Source organism: Sturnus vulgaris, chromosome 2 (genome assembly GCF_052056855.1).
Source record: "Sturnus vulgaris isolate bStuVul1 chromosome 2, bStuVul1.hap1, whole genome shotgun sequence".
In the NCBI taxonomy this organism is placed as follows: domain Eukaryota; kingdom Metazoa; phylum Chordata; class Aves; order Passeriformes; family Sturnidae; genus Sturnus; species Sturnus vulgaris.
Genome location: NC_142244.1, coordinates 48,162,736 through 48,180,414, shown reverse-complemented (window position 1 = coordinate 48,180,414; position 17,679 = coordinate 48,162,736). Strand labels below are relative to the sequence as shown.

General features: G+C 42.2%; 1 protein-coding gene across 1 annotated transcript in view; it reads left to right on the top strand.

Moving 5' to 3' along the window:
- Positions 1–726: 726 nt before the first annotated feature.
- Positions 727–17,679, top strand: part of XPO4 (exportin 4) — an 80,918-nt gene continuing 63,965 nt past the window's right edge. The window contains exon 1 of the mRNA XM_014877632.2: positions 727–807. Coding sequence (XP_014733118.2) covers positions 727–807 — 81 coding nt within the window. The remainder of the gene's footprint in view (positions 808–17,679) is intronic.

The window sequence follows — 17,679 nt, the reverse complement described above, 5'->3', positions numbered from 1 at the left end:
CCGCAATGCACAAGGGACCGCCAGCAACCAGCGTCTGCGGCCGCGCTGGCACCTGAGCTCATTGAGAAGCACAAGGAAGTGCATGGAAGTCTCCAGGGAGGCTGACAAGAGGATGGTGCCGGGCTATTTTCAGTGGTGCCCAGTACCAGGACGAGGAGCAATGGCCACACTTGAACACAATGGGTTCCACTTCACCATGAGGAAGAACTTCGTTCCATGGAGGCTGGCAGAGCACAGGAACAGGCTGCCCAGGTTGGTTGTGGAGGCTCCCTCTCTGAAGACATTTCCAACCCACCTGGATGCGTTCCTGTGCAACCTGTTCTAAGTGACCCTGGCTTCGCAGCGGGGTTGGAGCGGCTGATCTCCCAGAGGCCCCTTCCACCCCTAACAAACTGCGAGCGGGGCAAGTGCCGTGACTTGGCCCCGGCGGGGAGCGGCGGCAGCCCCGGCCCGGCCCCGCGGTTGGTGAGGAGCCGCCGCGTGCTGCGGGCCGGGCCCGCCCCGGAGGCGGCCGGGCAGGGCCTGAGGGGCGGGGCCTGAGGGGCGGGGCGGGGCCGGGTGGAGGGAGGTGCGCGGGGCGGGCGCTGCCCCCGCCCGGCGCTCGCGGTGCTGCGGCGGCGCCGCCGCTTCGCTTCGCTTCCGCGGCGGGGCCGGGCCGGGCCGGGATTGGCCGCGCGGCCGCCTCGCCCCAGAATGCAGCGCATGGCGCGTCATTGAAGAGAGACCATGATGGCGGCGGCGGCCGCGGCGGCGGGGGGCGCCCCCGAGGTGATCGCCCAGCTGGAGAATGCGGCCAAAGTGCTCATGGTGAGGCGGGCGGCGGCACCGCCGCGCCCGGAGCGTCGCCTCGCCCCCGAAGGGGCGTCCGCGCCGGACCCCTCTCCCCTCCCCGCCTCCGTTCCCGCTGCCCTCGCCCCTCGAGCGTGGGGCTCGGGGCGCAGCCCGCCGGTGCGCGCCGCCTCCGCCGCCCCGTCCCGCTCCCTTCCTGTCCCTCCGCAGCCGCGCCGGCTCGTCCCTGTGGCCCCGCAGCCGGGGCCGGCCCCGCCGCACACGCCGCGCCGCTCCTCCATGTGCCGCCCCGGGCAGGCTCTGCCGGCTGCCCGCGCCCCGCGCTGCCCGCCCCGCCGGCGGCGGGTCCGTCCCCGAGCCCCCGCACTGCCACCGTCCGCCGCCCAGACCCTCGCCCAAGTTGCCAGCGAGCAACTCTGCTCTCTCTCCTCTCTCTCTCCCGGGGCCGGGCCCCGGGCACCTCCCGCAGCGGCGGAGGAACGGCGGGAGGTCGCGCCCGTCCCCAGCCCAGCGGGGGCAGCGAGGCACCCTGGGCAGCGTGGAAGCGGCCTCGGGAGTGGCGCGATCCGGTTCCAGAGTTTTCCTTTAAGCGGAGGGGCACCGAGGAGTCAGAGGCTCACGGGGCTGCCCCCTGGAAGCAAAGCTATTAGTGGTGCTTCTCACTTGATCTATTTAATTATGAGTTAACCGTGCCTGCTGACTATGTGTTGTCTTGTTTTCATAATTGCATTGAAAAGGAAGCCCATATGGCAAAGATCAGAAATGCCATGGGGCTGGATACCGGTAGTGACCGTTGGTGTTAAAACATCCTAGGTTTGCATCCTTGTTTGGATGAAAAGCTCTGTGTTGGCCTGTATAGTTTACAGGTCTTTATTGCAGATCTTCTGTACATGTCTAGCTGAAAGCCTTCCTCACATAATTTATCGTCCCCAAAAGTGATTCGGACAGAAATAAAGTTTGTAAGGTGTTGCTATTAATGGGATTTAAAAAAAACCCAAAGAAATAATAGCCAAGTTTTTCTAGTATCAATAATTAATCAATGTCCAGAGCCTGACTGTGTTTTAATGTCTCACTGAAGTAGTCTGACTGTAAAGTGAGAGGTGATCAGCTTTACTTGTGGGTGTCCCATCAAAATATGCATGTTACTCCTTGTCAAGTCAAAGCCTGAAAAACACTGACTGTGTTTCCAAGGAGGACAGTAAAGGCAAATAGCTTGGCAGCAAGCACTAGTCCTTTTAGAAAAATACTTCACAAAGTATGCCATCAAAGATGGGTTTCAAGCTTTGAGCTGCTTTTGATTAATGCATGCTTTATAAAACATGTCTATATAGATTGTTAGATGTTCTGGTGAGGTCGTGTATCTTTGTTTTAAAGATAACACAAATGCAGTAATTACGAGGACAGTTTGACTGCCAGAGGAAAATCAGTGGTAAGTGTTACTGTGTAACAGAACATGTATGTGGATCCTAGCTGGTGGTTAAGTAGTTTTCAGTATCAAACAGGTAGCATATGCTGAAGTGTCTCCAAAGTCTTGCATCTGTGCTTGAAGACTAAATGTAACTTATGTGGGCATTGTTTCCCTAGCATAGCCCTGTTAGCACAGAGAGGGAAAAGCAATTTACTGTGGAGTTGAATTAAATAAAAACCTTTGTAAGGCACAGGCCTTTATGGCAGTGTTTGTACTTCTGTTGAAGAATAGTTGCTGAACTTGCTGGTAAAAATACGTCTTGGGTCTGCAAGCACATGGATGTTAGGATCCTTGTAGAATTTCTGCCTTTCTCCTTACAGCCTCTGACCTGTATGAAACCTGACTTGTGGTATTTAGCTTCTTCTTCTTTTATTTCTTTTCCACGGCTGATTTTGGAAGTTTCGTAGACAACACTAAACTGAGAAGAACTAGTTAGATGGCTCTTACCGAGGAAGCTGCATGAAACAGAGATATTCACTAAAGCTATCCATGAAGATTCAGAATCAGGCTTTAAGCAAGGTTGGCTGTGAAAGAGTCGTGAGAACTGTTTAGGGTTATTTCCCTGTGTTCCTTCTTAGAAATCATTGAGTCTTTGGAGGGATGCAGGAGAAAAGTGCAACTCAGCAGGTGCTTCACAAAGGTGGACGTGAGACCCCAGACTGAAAGAGTCGTGAGCTCTGCTCCTGTTCTATCTCACTAGCTATTGTACAAAAAGAGGGGACTAATTGTGTTTCAGGAATGCACCTGGACAGTGATGATCTGAATTCTATTTAGCCAGCAGGCTGCACTGTTTGGTTAGAGGTCTGCTTGGGGACGGGGGCAGGAAGTTATCTCTGTGTGGCAGATGGGAGGGGTGAACTGATCAAGCAAACTGCTGGGATCACTTGGAAAGGTATTTATGTAAAAATCTGAGGATTTTTGGGGCGAAGGGTGATGAACTGGTGCTAGTGTGGGCGGTCATGAGTCAGGGTTGGCACCTTGCAGTGGAGCTATACCTGAAGCAATGGGAAAAGGCAGAGCTATGAATGGTTTGACAATAGATGGCAGAAGGTTTTAACTGGGTAGGGAGATGTGGAGGGATTCTGCAGGGTTTTCTTGTGACAGTCTGTCACAGCTGAGGTAGTGGCAATCCTTGCAAAATGCAGATGGCTAGGGATGCATGAAAGGTGTTTCAGCATTTCAAAACACCAAACACGGTGTGGTGGTGGTTTACTTGATACTTGTCTTGATTTCATATTGAAATACTGAGCCTTGAGGAGAATAATGGATTTCTGATAGAAAGATCTGAATGTGTTTAATTAACTTTCCTTGAGGATAAGCATGGATTACTGCTTATCTAAATCTACTGCTCTCTAAATCTTTGATAAGTATTTTCATAATTTTTTTTTCCTTGCTCTGGATTAGTTGAGTTTTCCTTTGCAAAATTACTTTTTAGGTACCAGATAAAGTGTGCCCAAGTCCCGATCTCCTAAATTGCTGATCTTTGTAGACTTTGCAAACCATAGCGTGCCATGTTTGAAAACTGGAAACATTCAGTCTTTTCTCTCACCTAGCTCTTCTACAGCTGCATGGAAATGCTTTTCCTTTGTTACCAGTAAAGCCTTTTGACAGGCTGTAGGTAGCTCACATTCAAAAGTCTTACTTTGAGAAAGGATTGGAATTTGGTATAAGTGGAAGAATTGTTATAAAAGGTGGAACTTATGTTGTCATTAGCTGCCGAATATGACTTTGAAGGCTGGTGCTGTGACAACTTTCTTTAATGTGTGTAAAAGAATTTGCACTATAAAAATTGGGTACATAATTCCTTTCTAGTAAAGATACTTGGTGTTTACCTGAAGTAAGATTTCTATTAGTGCTTTGCTGTGAAGTTTCTCAGTGCCATAGGCTGGTATCTACCTTTGGCCTGTGTGACTTCGGCTTGGTTAAGACCATACACTAACATCTGTGTGAACTGAATTAATTTACTCCTCTTCCATTTCCTACTGGCATGGTGTCCCCGACCATATATCTCCTATCTATTATGTTCTGTTTTGCTCAGGTGGTAATTAATGCCAAATATAATTAGTATTAGTTAAGCACTGTTTTAATAGCTGTCTTCATGGATTAAAAAAGACACTGGTTGTATTATTAAGGAAAGAAATGTAAATTTTATCCCAGAAGCGAGAGGATGAGTTAGGAGGTCTTCCTAACACTCTCTAGTTATTGCTGAGAATTTATTAAAGCACATTGAAATTTTTTTGTGTATGATATTCTCTGACACCTAAATGTGAATTCACAGGTTTTTGCTTGTTCACCCCAGCTCCCTCCAAAAAGAGGTTCTCTGCTCTTACCTGCAGCTCTGCTTTCTCCCTTTTGACCCTGTGCAGAAGGTATTAATGTTGCTGAGATGACATAGGAATTAAACAAGGGAATGGATTTCTGTCAGGTTAGCTAGATGTATTGGCTATCTGTGCAGCCATTTAGGTTGCAGAGCTAGCAGAGGGACACTGAAATTAGATTGTTGGACATGTACAGAGCTGGTCCGCCCCTGCTAGTGGTGAACTGTCAGGTTGGCTCAAGTGTATAATATACCTTCACTGTACAATTTACTTGCTAACTCAGACTCTCCTGATATTAGAAATGCCAGACTTCACTTAGAGCTGCACACTGAAAAGAGAAGAGGTTACAAGTTTCAGAAGGGAGCATTCCAGCTGGAGAGAAGAGGAAAAAAAATCACAGTAAGTGTGATTGGTGAAGGCAGTAGAGCAGACTGTGTAGGGAGGCCATGGGATCTCCCATCTTTGGAGATATTTAGTACTTGACTGAACAAGTCCTTGAACAACCTGATCTAACTTTGAAATTAGGTTTTTTTTTTTTGGGCAGGGGATTGAGCGAAATAGGTCCAGAGGTTCATATTAGGCTATTCTGTGTGGCGTGGCTCTTGGAAAGTTCAAAGAACATTTGAGCAATGGCTTTTGCAGAAGAATTCCATTCTTTAAAAGTTTGTAAATGTTCTGATTTGACTGTGGTCTGTTTCAAAGGGTGAGTGTTTGGTGTGTGTAGGGGGTGCTGTGGATTCTCACATCACTGCCTTCTCAGGGTACCACTTAGTCTGTGATTTTTCCTGCTATTCTGAGGGAGATTTCAGGCTCAAGTTGGGTAGTCTGACAGTAGTTCTGCAAACTTCACTTTCAGATGTTCAAATAAGCTTACAGAATAAGAGCATAAGGGAACACATTAGTAAGACCAGATTGTTTATACCATCAACCATGACAGTTTATCTGGTTGGCTCTTTTTGACCTACCTTTCTTGGAGATCAGGCCTGTTGTGGTAAGTGCATGAAATTGTCAGGAAATAAACCCTATTTCCTTCTAGCTAGTCCTCAGAGATCAGAGGGGCTGGGTGCAGATAAGCTTCATTTCTCATTTATAACCAGTTAGGCGCTAAAGTCCAGTCATGTTGAAGAACTTTCATGGTTGTGGAGTCATGGAAAGTCTGTTTTATTGAAGCAGCAGATTATAGGTTCTTGTTAGATTGCGTATAACTGCACTAGACCTACAAAATAGAAGTGCATAGCTCTGTGTGCAAGTGTTCCCAGGTAAGCTCCAATGCAGTCAGAGATGCAAATCTTACCACAGAGTTGTCCCTGCTTTGGGGAGAGGAGAGGAGCAAGCCCATTGACTTGTCTGTAGAGTGGGGTTGCATTCTTGTCCTTTCATAGTGGATTTCAAATACCGGTTTTATACTTGAACAAATGGATGAATGACTGCAGTTAAAAATCAGTGGCTGCCTGTTGCTGCCATCATAGATGTGGGATGGGGGGACAACTGTTTTCTTATTTTCATATTGGTAGGTGTGGTTTTTAATACATAAACAAGGGGTTAATGAGGGTCTTTGGTTACCTTTATCGAACCAAGCTATCTGTCTTGTGGCTGAAACAAAGACAGTGCAGACGTGTGGTACTTCAGTGTGCTCCTCCACACTGGGGCTGGGGCAGCAGTGGTGGCTGTCTGACCTTTGCCAGGGCTTTATCCCATCATTGTCTCCTCAGAGGAACAGATTAAACCCAGGCTTGTTGTGCACGGCGAAGGGGCAGTGAGGCTGAGGGCTGACACAGAGATGTGGGTGCTCTTCTGCTCCTCACTGGGACAGCATCAGGCTGTGGGGCCTCTGCTTCAGCCCAGGCACCATTCAGTTGTTAAGCCCTGCTCAAGCCCAGGTGTAAGATGAGCAAGTGGCCTAGCTTGTGGTTTTGCTGAATCAGCCTCATCAATTCTCCACTATCTTGCATCTTGACATAACCAGCCAGTCTGTTCTCCACAAAGGCCATGGCAATCCTTATTCCACAAGAAGGTTCAGTTTCTTGTTGCAATATGTCTTCATTGCAAGGCAATTTTTAAGGCTGTGAAGTATAGCTCATAGTAAGAGTGAAAGAGAGAGATGGACTAGCTCTGCTTTTGTTAGGGCAGGTTGCCTGTTGGAAGAAATCAGACAAATGAATCATTCCAATGCTGAGATTTGTGAAAGTCATCCAAGTTGTCACCCATAAAACAAGCAGGATATGTGCTATATTATGGCTAGAATAGGCGAAACTTCTGCTCAGATGAGTTTTTTTTCTGGTGGTGGCCTCTTGCTGCTGATTTAGAGAGGTCTGAAAAGTAAGGATGATCCTTTCACTAGTGGACTTTCCATTATTTGAATTAGCAATTTCAAAAGCTCTAGAAGTTATTGTTTTTCTCCCACAAGTGTGTCCAGTTGTTTTTGGAATGTTTTTTTTTTCTTTTAGTTTTTATATATACTATTTAGTCCTTTTATGTATATATATATATATATACATATATACATATATATATTTAAACTATACGCTTGTCTGAGTGTAATGGGGTTTACAAGTGTTTTTGGAAGAAAACAATGTAGTTATTTGAGTGAAGCCTGCTGTTTGATAATTTAATTAATTCCTAAATTCTGAGAAATAACTATAAGGTGTTCTGATTTTTCTTCTGTAGTATTCTTTGTGATTTCTATAATTCTCTATCATATTGCATCCTCCAGTCATCTCTTAGCTAAACTGAAGGATCCTGTCTTTTTCTCATATGGGATGTTGCCCCATACATTAAATAATCCCTCTGTAATTTTTTAGATTTATGATACTGTTTTTGAATTAACTGACGAGAATTCTGTGTTGTAGGTACTTGAGGATTTTAGATGGTTGTACGTTTGTGATACTCTTCTGTATTCCTTTCCTCATAGTACTTAACATTGTACTTTTCTTTATTGCTTCAGAGCAGCAAGGTGATGTTTTCAGAGAGCCATACCCAAACCGTCCAGATCGTTTTTTGGAGTAGTACTGAGTAACTTAAAAGTCTATCATTTATATGTATATTTTTTCTTCTTTTGCATAAGATCTGGTATGCTTGGTGCATTTTACAGGCACACAGTTCAGATTACAGCCTGGGAGATAAGTACATACATTGTGCACCGTGCTGGTAAAAACTCTTACCTGGGAGCTGAGAGCAAGTGTGAATGGAGCTTATCTGTACTAAAGTGAAGAGCTGAGATTAGAGAAGTAAGAACTGATAGAGATTCTGATATCTTTGAAAGGTAAACATCATGTTAGATGAAATTAAAATCTAGTAAAATGGGATTATGCATGTTTAGGGTTAATTTCCCCTGTTTCACAAAGGGAGTATTTGTCTTTTTGAATCACTATGTTTCACACCCATTTGACATGTCACTGTTGCATTGGCATATTTCTATATTTTGTTCTGAGTAATCGATGTAAATACTATATGCTTCCTTGTGCATTCATCTGCTGGGGAGCTTCATTAGTCCATAACTCCATCTGGATTATTCTTCTTCAGGCACTACCTACTGCTGTTTTCCTTTTAACCTGCTTCCTAAGAGTCTTATCGTTGTTATGCTAATCTGTGTTCATTAGTTAATTAACAGCTTTCCCTATGGAGAGGTGGAAGAAATCCTCTTGATTATTAAGTTGAGCTGATCCTGTCACAAGCAGATAAGTAAAATATTCCTTTTCATCAGTTTCTGACAGTGTTTTGATTCTAAAGCGTCTGTCTGAATTAGGTGTACATAAGATCTCTGCAATTTTGATGCATAGTGGCGTGTGTGAGTGGCATAAACCCACATATGTGCTGGGACATGTGGTGTACAAGGGGAAAGTGTCAAATCTGAGCTGTAGGAGATGTTGGTCCTTTGGACTTTGAAGTCCAAAACATCTTGTTGAACACGGAGTAGTTGTTAAGATGGGGATTTTATGGAATGAAGGAAAACGGACAGGAGGACATACTTTAGATAGTCCCTCTTCTTCCTCTTTACTGTCTCATAAAAAGGAAAACCCCAAACTTTCCTATTCAGAGACATAACAATGAGTGGCTGCTGTACAGTACTGCCTTTGGCTCTGCTAAAACATAAGATAATAGTACACCCACCTGAGTGGTTGCATAGTGAACTAGATTGGATAGTGAATTCAGGGAGAAAAGAGTCTTTTAATTAAAGTAGTTTTCACTGTGTTGCATTGGAGACAATTCTACTAACTTGACTGAGATGAGAGAGCTTGCCGATGCTCCTGGAAGAAATTTAGTGGAATTATGTTGTTAAACCACTTAGGAAGTAGTGTATACAACTCTTTTCAAATCAAGACTGATTTTTTTTTTCTTTTTTTTAGTATAGAACACATTAAAGTTATTTAAGTTAATGTAGGAGCGAGTGAATAGTAGTTTTTGCCTTTGTTACTTTGTAAGTCAGGTAAGTTGGTTTAGTGGTGCCTACCAAATTCGAAATTTACAGAACTACAGAAGTGAATATGAAGAAAGGCTAAAGGTATATCATAATTTGTGCTGAAATTATGAATTTCACTTTTTCTTGTCATTCAGGCCCGCTGTGTTATGTGCAGCTGTGCAAAATGCTAGAGGCACAGCTGTGGTAGTGTTGAAAATATGCCTTATGCCAGGGTCTCTTGAAGACTTTGTATAATTAATCTGTGACTGTGAAATCAATGAAGTGCAGAAAGGTGTCTTGCCATGGAATTTTACAGTTTATGATGGCGGTCCCTGGGATTTCAAAAGCCTTGGCTAAGGTGAAGAACATCTGCAGTTGCAGACTTGTAAGTATGACATAGGCTGTATTTTCACAGGAGCCTAAACCAGCCTAACACCAAGTGGTAAAGAAAAAACATTACTTGTCTTTTTGAAGGATTGATTATCTGCTAGGTTAGTGAGCTGGACTGGCTGTCAGAAGGACCTGCCAGTTGCCAAAGCTAGCACAGGATAATAGTGTGTGTCTAGGAGCAGAGAGGAATTAACATGGCTGGAAGGAAAGGAAGATCTCCAAGCACCACAGCCTTGGAGTTCTGGAGAGGCAGCTCCTCTTCATTAGTGTTAATTTAGACTAGGATCCTCTCGTAATGATGGAAAATAATAATACCAATGTCCTTTACAAATATGTTTTGATATCTGCTCGTTTGAAGAGCTGCAGAAAAGCTACGTGATATTGCATAGAAGTGAGTGGTATGTTCCTCAACTTTGTATTTCAGGTTTTTCGGAAATGGGTAATTTCATCATTTTTAAGACACAAGAAAGTGATTGAGCCATGTTCTATCAGTTCTTCAGGCTGCTTTGGAAGGACCTTGAATTTTACTCTTTTGCATAATGAATAAATATCCTGGCTGCATAGATTTTTGCTTCAACAGTGTGTGAAGGAGGGCAGGGGCACTTTGCAGAATTCAACAAAATGTATTGCAGTGTCATGAACACAGAGTGTGAAAATCCAGTAGCTGTGTACTCCAGAAGTGCATTGGCCTGTGCCACAGAGCATCTGTGGCTCTGGGACTTGAGCATTGGTTTGCACAAAGATCAGCGGTGCAATTGGATGACAACCAGCACTCAGTTATACCTTCTTTTAGTACTGTGAACCAGCGTTCCAACTACCATTAATTGTGGCATTAGTGATGGCGTGCAAGCAGTATCAGAGCTAATAGGCAGCAGAAACAATTGTACAAGCACAAATCACGCTGGCTCATTGATGAGTTACAGCAGAGCTGCCACCTGTGTCTTGTGGCAGCACAAGAGAAGTCGTATCTGTGCACTGCCTGTCTGAGGACAGGTGGAAGGTATCCAAGCTGGTGATGTGGGGTTAAGTGTCATCCTCTCTGGCTCAGCATCCACATCTGTCGCTTCTCTGCCTTGGGCAAGCAGCAGAGGCTCTTCTCCTTTTGATTATTTTGTTTGTCTCTGCAAATAGGTGGCCTTCAAGGTGTTACGAACTTCCCCAAAACTGATATGCCACAACTTGGTCTTGTATTGGTGGTCCTGGCATTCATGTGGTCCCTTAAGTCAGTTGCTCCCTCATCTTGCCATGACCTCACACAGTCACTCGTGGTGCTGGCAGACCCTGCCTGCTTGCTCTGGGTTTCACCTTACAGCTCAGTTGGTTTCCTCTTATGTTACACCGCTCACCTAAAAGCCACATTTTATACATTTGTCACTGGTAGATTTCATGAGGACGTCTCCACAGCATCTCTATGTATATGTGTATACAGGAACTGGAGATCCCCAAATGGGAGCCTGTATCTCTGTTGCACAGGGACTGCAGCCCTGGGGGGGAAAGGAATATGTTCCCCCTGTGCAGCTAGCTGCTGGTTTGATTCTAAGTGGCTTAAAGCTGAATTGTGTGTTATTGAAGCAGTGGCTGAAAAGTATGACATTAACCTTCACTGATCTTAAGTGCAAAGAGAAATTCGTTTTTTCTACATCATCTTTTTGTTTTGTTTTGTTTTTCATCAAGGTCTTAACTGTTCACATTTAGTTTAGCTTTTTCTTTTTTGGCTCTTGGGCCACCAGCTTCTACTGTTTATTTGACTGATAATGTTGCTGCTATTTGACTTCTCTTTAAACCACAGTCTTGGTAGCTTCCCAGATGGCTACGTCTTGCATTGTTATTGAGGAAATGTGCAAAAAAGTTTATGAAACAAGCACACTCCTCTCTGGTGATGAGAGTATGAATAGTGCTTTCCTCACCTGTCAACAACAGCCACCAAAGCCCAAGCACAGAAACAAATGTGCTTCTTCCTGAGAGAATTAGGGAGGGTAAGCTGCAAACCCTTTATTTTGTGAGGTTGTTTTAAGTGGGATTAGGAACAGATGTTGGGTAGCTTCAGGATAATGAATTGTTTAGTGGGGAATATATAAATATTAAATTCTAATATCAAGAGAAATGACAATATTGTTTCTGGGGCTAGCATCCTGTTAATTTTACCGTAATATTCCCTCTCATAGCACTGAGAATAAAATATATGATTATGACCACATTTCTTCATGATCATTTTTCAGTGGAGCCTGAATATATGGAGCCCTGTGACTGTTCAGAACTTGAGACTTGGCTAATTTGTGCAGGTTTCTTAGAGTGAACTCAGGCACTCACTCTAAGGGAGTCCTAGAAATCACATCTTCTAAATGAAATCCCCAAACTTTTATGTGTGGAATTAAAAAAAATCTCAACTTTGTCATAGAAAACTCATGTTTAGAAGAGGTTTTCTCAAAATATGTGTAATGTGTCTGCTCTCCTGTATATGAGAGGATGAATAGAGATGTGTAACTTCTTAGTATCATGGTTCAGGCTGTATTTACAGGAGTGGGACAAAGTGGTGAAACCGGGTAAAAGTAGAAGACATCTTACTGCCTCAGGCATGTACAAGTCTAGAAGGATTTTTGCTGTTTCCCAGTATGGGCAAACTGGGGAAGGACCTTTTTTGAGGTGTGTTCAATGAAAGATCATAATTTTTTCTGGATTTGAGTGAAAGATGTTATTCTCTTCACAAAATTAATTTCAATTTCACAATTTCTCTTGGCTTTCTTATCTTCCACCTAATGCAGGTTATGAACTTCTTCCTCTGGCCTTTATGCTGCTCCTCTTTTGTTCCTAAACCTTGAATTCTTGTCTGTACCTTGTATCTGTCGGTATCTTATTTGTTATCTTACGTGATTCAGATATTGTGCTTCGTGTTGTTTGACTTGTGTCTAAGCTTTCCTTAAAGCCCTATCAGTTAAAAGCCATTGATAAAGGTAGATGTTTTAGGCCATGCCATTTTGAAAGTACAATAAACCAAAGGAGTTTTCCACATCAAATTTAGATAAACTTTAAAAACTTCCTTATCTTGCTCTTAATCATCTCTTCCTAAATAGCTATGATAGGACAAAATGGTTTTGACATTTTAACAAGACTGATGATGGAGGAAGTGCTAAACTCTGAATTTTGGCAGGGAAACTGACGGCCTTGTGTGTCTGCCTTTCTTCATTAGCTTGATGGGAGGAAATGCCTTCTTGATGGGCTTTAAAGCCTAAAGTACTCAGAAATCAAAATTTATTACTATCTCAGTTTAAATACTTCATGTAGTGATGGCTTTTGACTTGTGTTTTGGGGTCTGAGGTGCATGGGGGTTACCTACCCCTGTGATATCTCACTCCCTACTGCATGTGCTACATGCAAGTAGAAGTAATGCCACCCTTACAACAATGTATCGTTATAGCTGTTCTTTCAGCAAGTATAATTTGAAATTGGACAGTAGGAAAAAATTACTAGAAGACAGTTTGTCAAGCACAATATGAGTGTTTCTTTTGCAGCAGGAGAGCAGATGCTGACTGTATTTGATGTATAGTGAGCCTGATGAATGGGTCATATGTTATGTACATCTCAAGTTATGAACTTTTGAAAATGAATATTGCCATTACAAGCATTATTATGATCTCCTGTCTAGTAGAAGAGGGATCACAATGGTTCTTTCTTTACTTCAAACTTTGTATTGAAATTCACTGTCACTATCCTGGCACATTTTTTAAGTGGTGTCTGTGTGGTCTTATAGGCACAGAAATGAGCAATATGGAGGCGAGCTACTTGAATCTTTTGATCGAGTTGCAATCAGGATTTCAGAGGCTGTGGATGGGCTAGGATCCTGTCTCTTGCTGGACAACCAGGATCTGTATGGGGATAGTGCACCCTGCAATGAGGTTTATGGTTTGTTGATGCTGAGACTCCACCTATTACTCGTGTATCTTCCATGCCTCTTTGTGGGGAAAGAAGCAGCTGGAGTTGGTGGGAGCTAAGGGAGAAGTTTGTTTCATTTCCACCAACTTTTCTTTTTTTTTGCTTCAGGATAAGGAGGCCAAGCTCACTCCAGGAGATGGTCAGAGGATGATGTTGCCAGATTGGCTATCAGTCAGAATTTAAGGCCAGCCACCAGCAGCCCTGTGATACCTGAGGAGTAGCTAGAATGCATGGGGGGTTATTTTCTGCTAAATCTTCCATCTCTTGATAGGAAGATTTTACTTTGACACAATGAAAGGTAACAGGAGAGCAGGACTTGAGGTTAGTGTGGGTGCAGTTGTTGTAAGGGCACTTTGACTTTTTGTATCCTTTAGTAACATATTTTTAGGGTTCTTGTGCTATTACACTACTGATGTACCATTTTTTTCTGAAGTCAAAGTGGGTTGATTTTATTTGTTAACATTAAATGCTTTGAAAAGGTTTAGATGTGGAACAATGAGGTTTTCCCTAACTGTTCTGTGTTCTTACTGTGTTTTTCTTATCTTTGTCCTTCTCTTACACACTTTGTCACACTTTGTCTTGATTGAGGTTTCTTTGGCATGCATGGATTGACTTCTTGTTGCTTTGTTGGATATTACTGACTTCTAGGGACCATGTGGATTTTCCCACTGCCATCAGTCAGTCAGATGTTTTAGAAAAGTTATTTTGCCAAACAGAACTGCAGGTCAGACCTCATTTGTGCTTTGAAATGTTAGAACAATGAATGTAGAGATTAGAAAATTAATAGCATTTAATTTAAGGGTCTGAACTGTAGCCTAACATCAACATTCATTTTCTCACTGTCCACAGCCAACTGTAGGCTAAATCCATTATGGGATGTTTCTCAGATTTAGCTGTGTTGTGCACATAAATGAAGGGTAGGACTGTAATAGTCTATATTTGTGGATGAAATTGTTAGCAGAGAAGCAAAACCTCAGTAATGTTTGTTGCTTGCCTTGGAGAGAAGTATTATCTCAAAATGTTTTGTTATTGATGGTAATGATTTACTTTGTCTCTTTAGTCAATTAATATATATATATAGTATCTTATACAATAGCATTATAAACTGGGAAGAACTCTTATTACAAACTACAATTTGTCTCCTGTTTTACTTGCAAAAGAGTTAATAACATATTTCAGCTTCAAAGTACAAAGCAAAAGTTGATAGGAAAAAAGTAGTCTTTTTTTCCCTATTGTTAAGTTTCTGCAGGAAAGCAAGATGTGAATAGGTGTGTAGGAGGCAATTCCTCCAGCAGTCACACATTTGTTCCAAATATATACTGAAAAATACTGGGCACTCTGGGGTTTAAATAATTGAGGTCATAATTACTTTTGAAGAAGATTTTTTTTTTTTTAAACAAGGGAAGTTTTTGTTCAGAAAGTCTTAAATCTCCACCATGTTGTCTGTAGTGCAGGTTTGGTTGGAAGTTATTTATTGCCTCTTTCTTACCAATCTTCACAAATAATCTTAAGTATCTTTTAAATTGGAGTTACTGCTGTAATTTAAAGGATTGTTCACAAAACTAAGTGTCATTGGAATGTAGTTGAAGATGTTCTTTGTGCTAGCTAAGTTTTTTGTAGTAACTGTTACTCAAAGCTAGGCAGTCATGTCATGGCAGATCTGACTGGGACAGCAGAACCTGCTGTTGATACCAGTTGTCTGAATTCCTTCTGGCCTTGTGCCTAAGCCTAGAACGTCTGATCTACTTGTAAAGCAGTTGCAGATCTGAGCATCTTCATCTAGTATGAATTGTTAGCTTGTGGCTTCTGCTTCATGAAAGGACAAGACATCCTTACATCATTAGGTATCAGTGTCTGCTAGAGAAGTAGGGTGAATATCTAAGAACAAAAGTGTGGCTAATAGTCCAGTTCTCTGTGCACGACCCCTATATTTATTTCATCTCTTTGATCAGCTACTTTAATAAGACAGATGACAGTTATATATTGTAGGAAAAAAGCTTATTTGGAGCATTTGAAAAGTGTTACTGCTAAAACTGGAATGAAAACTTGTTTTGGCTTGACTACACACAAGTCAGGGTAGTTCAGTCTTGGGGCATGTTGCTTGATATGACTTTGGTAGAGTTAAACTTGGAAATCTCCTTATTCTGAGAGTCTGATTCTTTTGTATAAGTAGCTTATACAGCAGAACTGTTTTGGGGAGTAATTCTTTCAAGGTATTTTTGTTATTTAAGATACAGAAATCTGTTTTTAGTGGGCTTTGGTCATCTTAGTAGAGGACCACAGTAATTCCAAATTGAATGACTTTTGATTGTTTAGTTATGTTGCAGCTATAACAATTACTTACATGGGTGGAGTAATATATTTAGCTGTCCTAAATGAAGTATGTGCACTAATTAAAAATTATTGCTTGCCTTTGTGTTATTTTCTCCCCTTTATTCTCTTTCTCCATCTATTTTTGCCTATACTCCTCAGATATGTTATCACCATCACATGGTGTCCCTCTGCACATGCTTCTTAGGTTCACTCATGATCTTTCTCCTTTGCATATGCCTCATTATTACTTGGCTTCCCTGCCTGCTGGGACATGTTGGCAAGCCATCTGGACTTCCTTTATTCCCTGCTTCTCTGAGCATGTCTTGCCTGATGGTGGCTGTCAGCAAAGTCCAGACCCAGCAGTGCCATTGCCATCTGTGATGGATTTTGCTTATCCCTGTATATTGATAGAGACCTGTTTCCTAAGCTCTTCCCTGTTGGGTTTCCAGGCTCTCTGCAGCACAGAGTCTAGACATCATTCTGAAGAACAAGAATATCTTGAACTGGGTTTTCATAAGCCAAGAGTGAAGACCAGAATTTGGGAACAGTTTTATCGTGCCTTTTGACTTGCAAGGAAGGCATAATTCCCCTACATGTTTGGGAAGGTCAGATTGGGAGTTTGTAGTGAATTTTATGAAGTCACACTTTAGTAGAAGTATCAGATTTTTGTTTCTGCCCTTGTCAAGTTTGTAATGTACTTCACTTGCAGACATAAACATTGCCTTTGGCAAGGAGGGCTCTTAGTACTTGGCTTTAGTACTAGCAGGTACAAGCAATTTGATCCTTTTTTCATTTTTTAAACCAAGAAAATTCCCTTAGTAGAGATGTTTGCCTTTCCATAATCCTACTGGTGTTTAGGCTGTGCTGTTCATAGGGGACGTTTTTTGTAGGTGGAAATACTGTAGGTGTCAGCTTAAAACACTCCAGTGTACTCTCTGTGTTTTCCCAAGCAGCAAAGTCTGGAGGAGTGCGTGACTGTTCTTTGTGACATGCTAATTTGCAGATTTCCTCCAGTGTAATTGTAAGAAGATGCTGACTTTGGTTGTGTTCTGTGCTGTCTTGCCATAGCAAAAGTGAAAAATCAAAATTTGTCTTAGCAAGTTTTTTTTCCTGCAAGGAATGAACGCTGCTCACCCCATCCTTAGTTATGTTTATATTTGATTGCGGCCAGGATTTTTCTTAGAAAAATTGTGATGCAGAAGTACCAATGCAAGCTGGTTAGCTAAATATTTAAAGAAAAAACTACTCCCTTTTTGATTTTAATAATAATGTCACTTGAATGGTAGAAGTTGTTACTTTTAAGATACTATCAGTGTCTTAAGTAAGCAATAAGTAACATTCTCTGGAATCCACATTGATATTAGAAGAAACTACTAAACAAGGTGTTGAAGGTATTGAAGGGGTCGAGATTCATAGTCAGAAGCCAATTCAGTTTTTTTTATTGGTTTTGTAAGAAGATAGGCACTTTTTACAGTGAGGGTGGTGAAGTACTGGCACAGATTGCCCAGAGAAGTTGTGGGTGCCCCATCCCTGGAAATGTTCAAGGCCAAACTGGATGGGGTTCTGAGCACTCTGCTTGGGTGGAAGGTGAAAGTGTGTCTGCCCATGCTGAGGGGTTGGACTAGATGGCCTTTAAAGGTTCCTTTCAACTATTATGTGATCTAAAACAATTAAGAAAATAATGTAACTTCTAATACATGATCAAAAAAAGTTGTATTTTGTATATCTGGGGTATACACATTTGATATCTGGGATGAAACTGCCAAGAATCACTTGGGAAAGTGGAATTTGATGCATTTACTTTTTTAAAGCAAAAGATGTTTTCAGATAAGAGGAAGGAGCTAAAAAAGCAGACTTCAAATGTGGATGTGGTGTTACTTCTTCAGATAGTGGCAAGTACAGGGTGACTTCAACTTTAGTCTTAATGGACATGTTGTATTTGCAACCTGTTTGCTTCCTTTTTATTTGTATCTATTATTTGTATCTATTACTTCAACTTCTTGGCACTTTCCATCCTGGCAAGTAAGTCATAATTACATTATATTTTTGAAAGATATATTACTGAGGTAGGA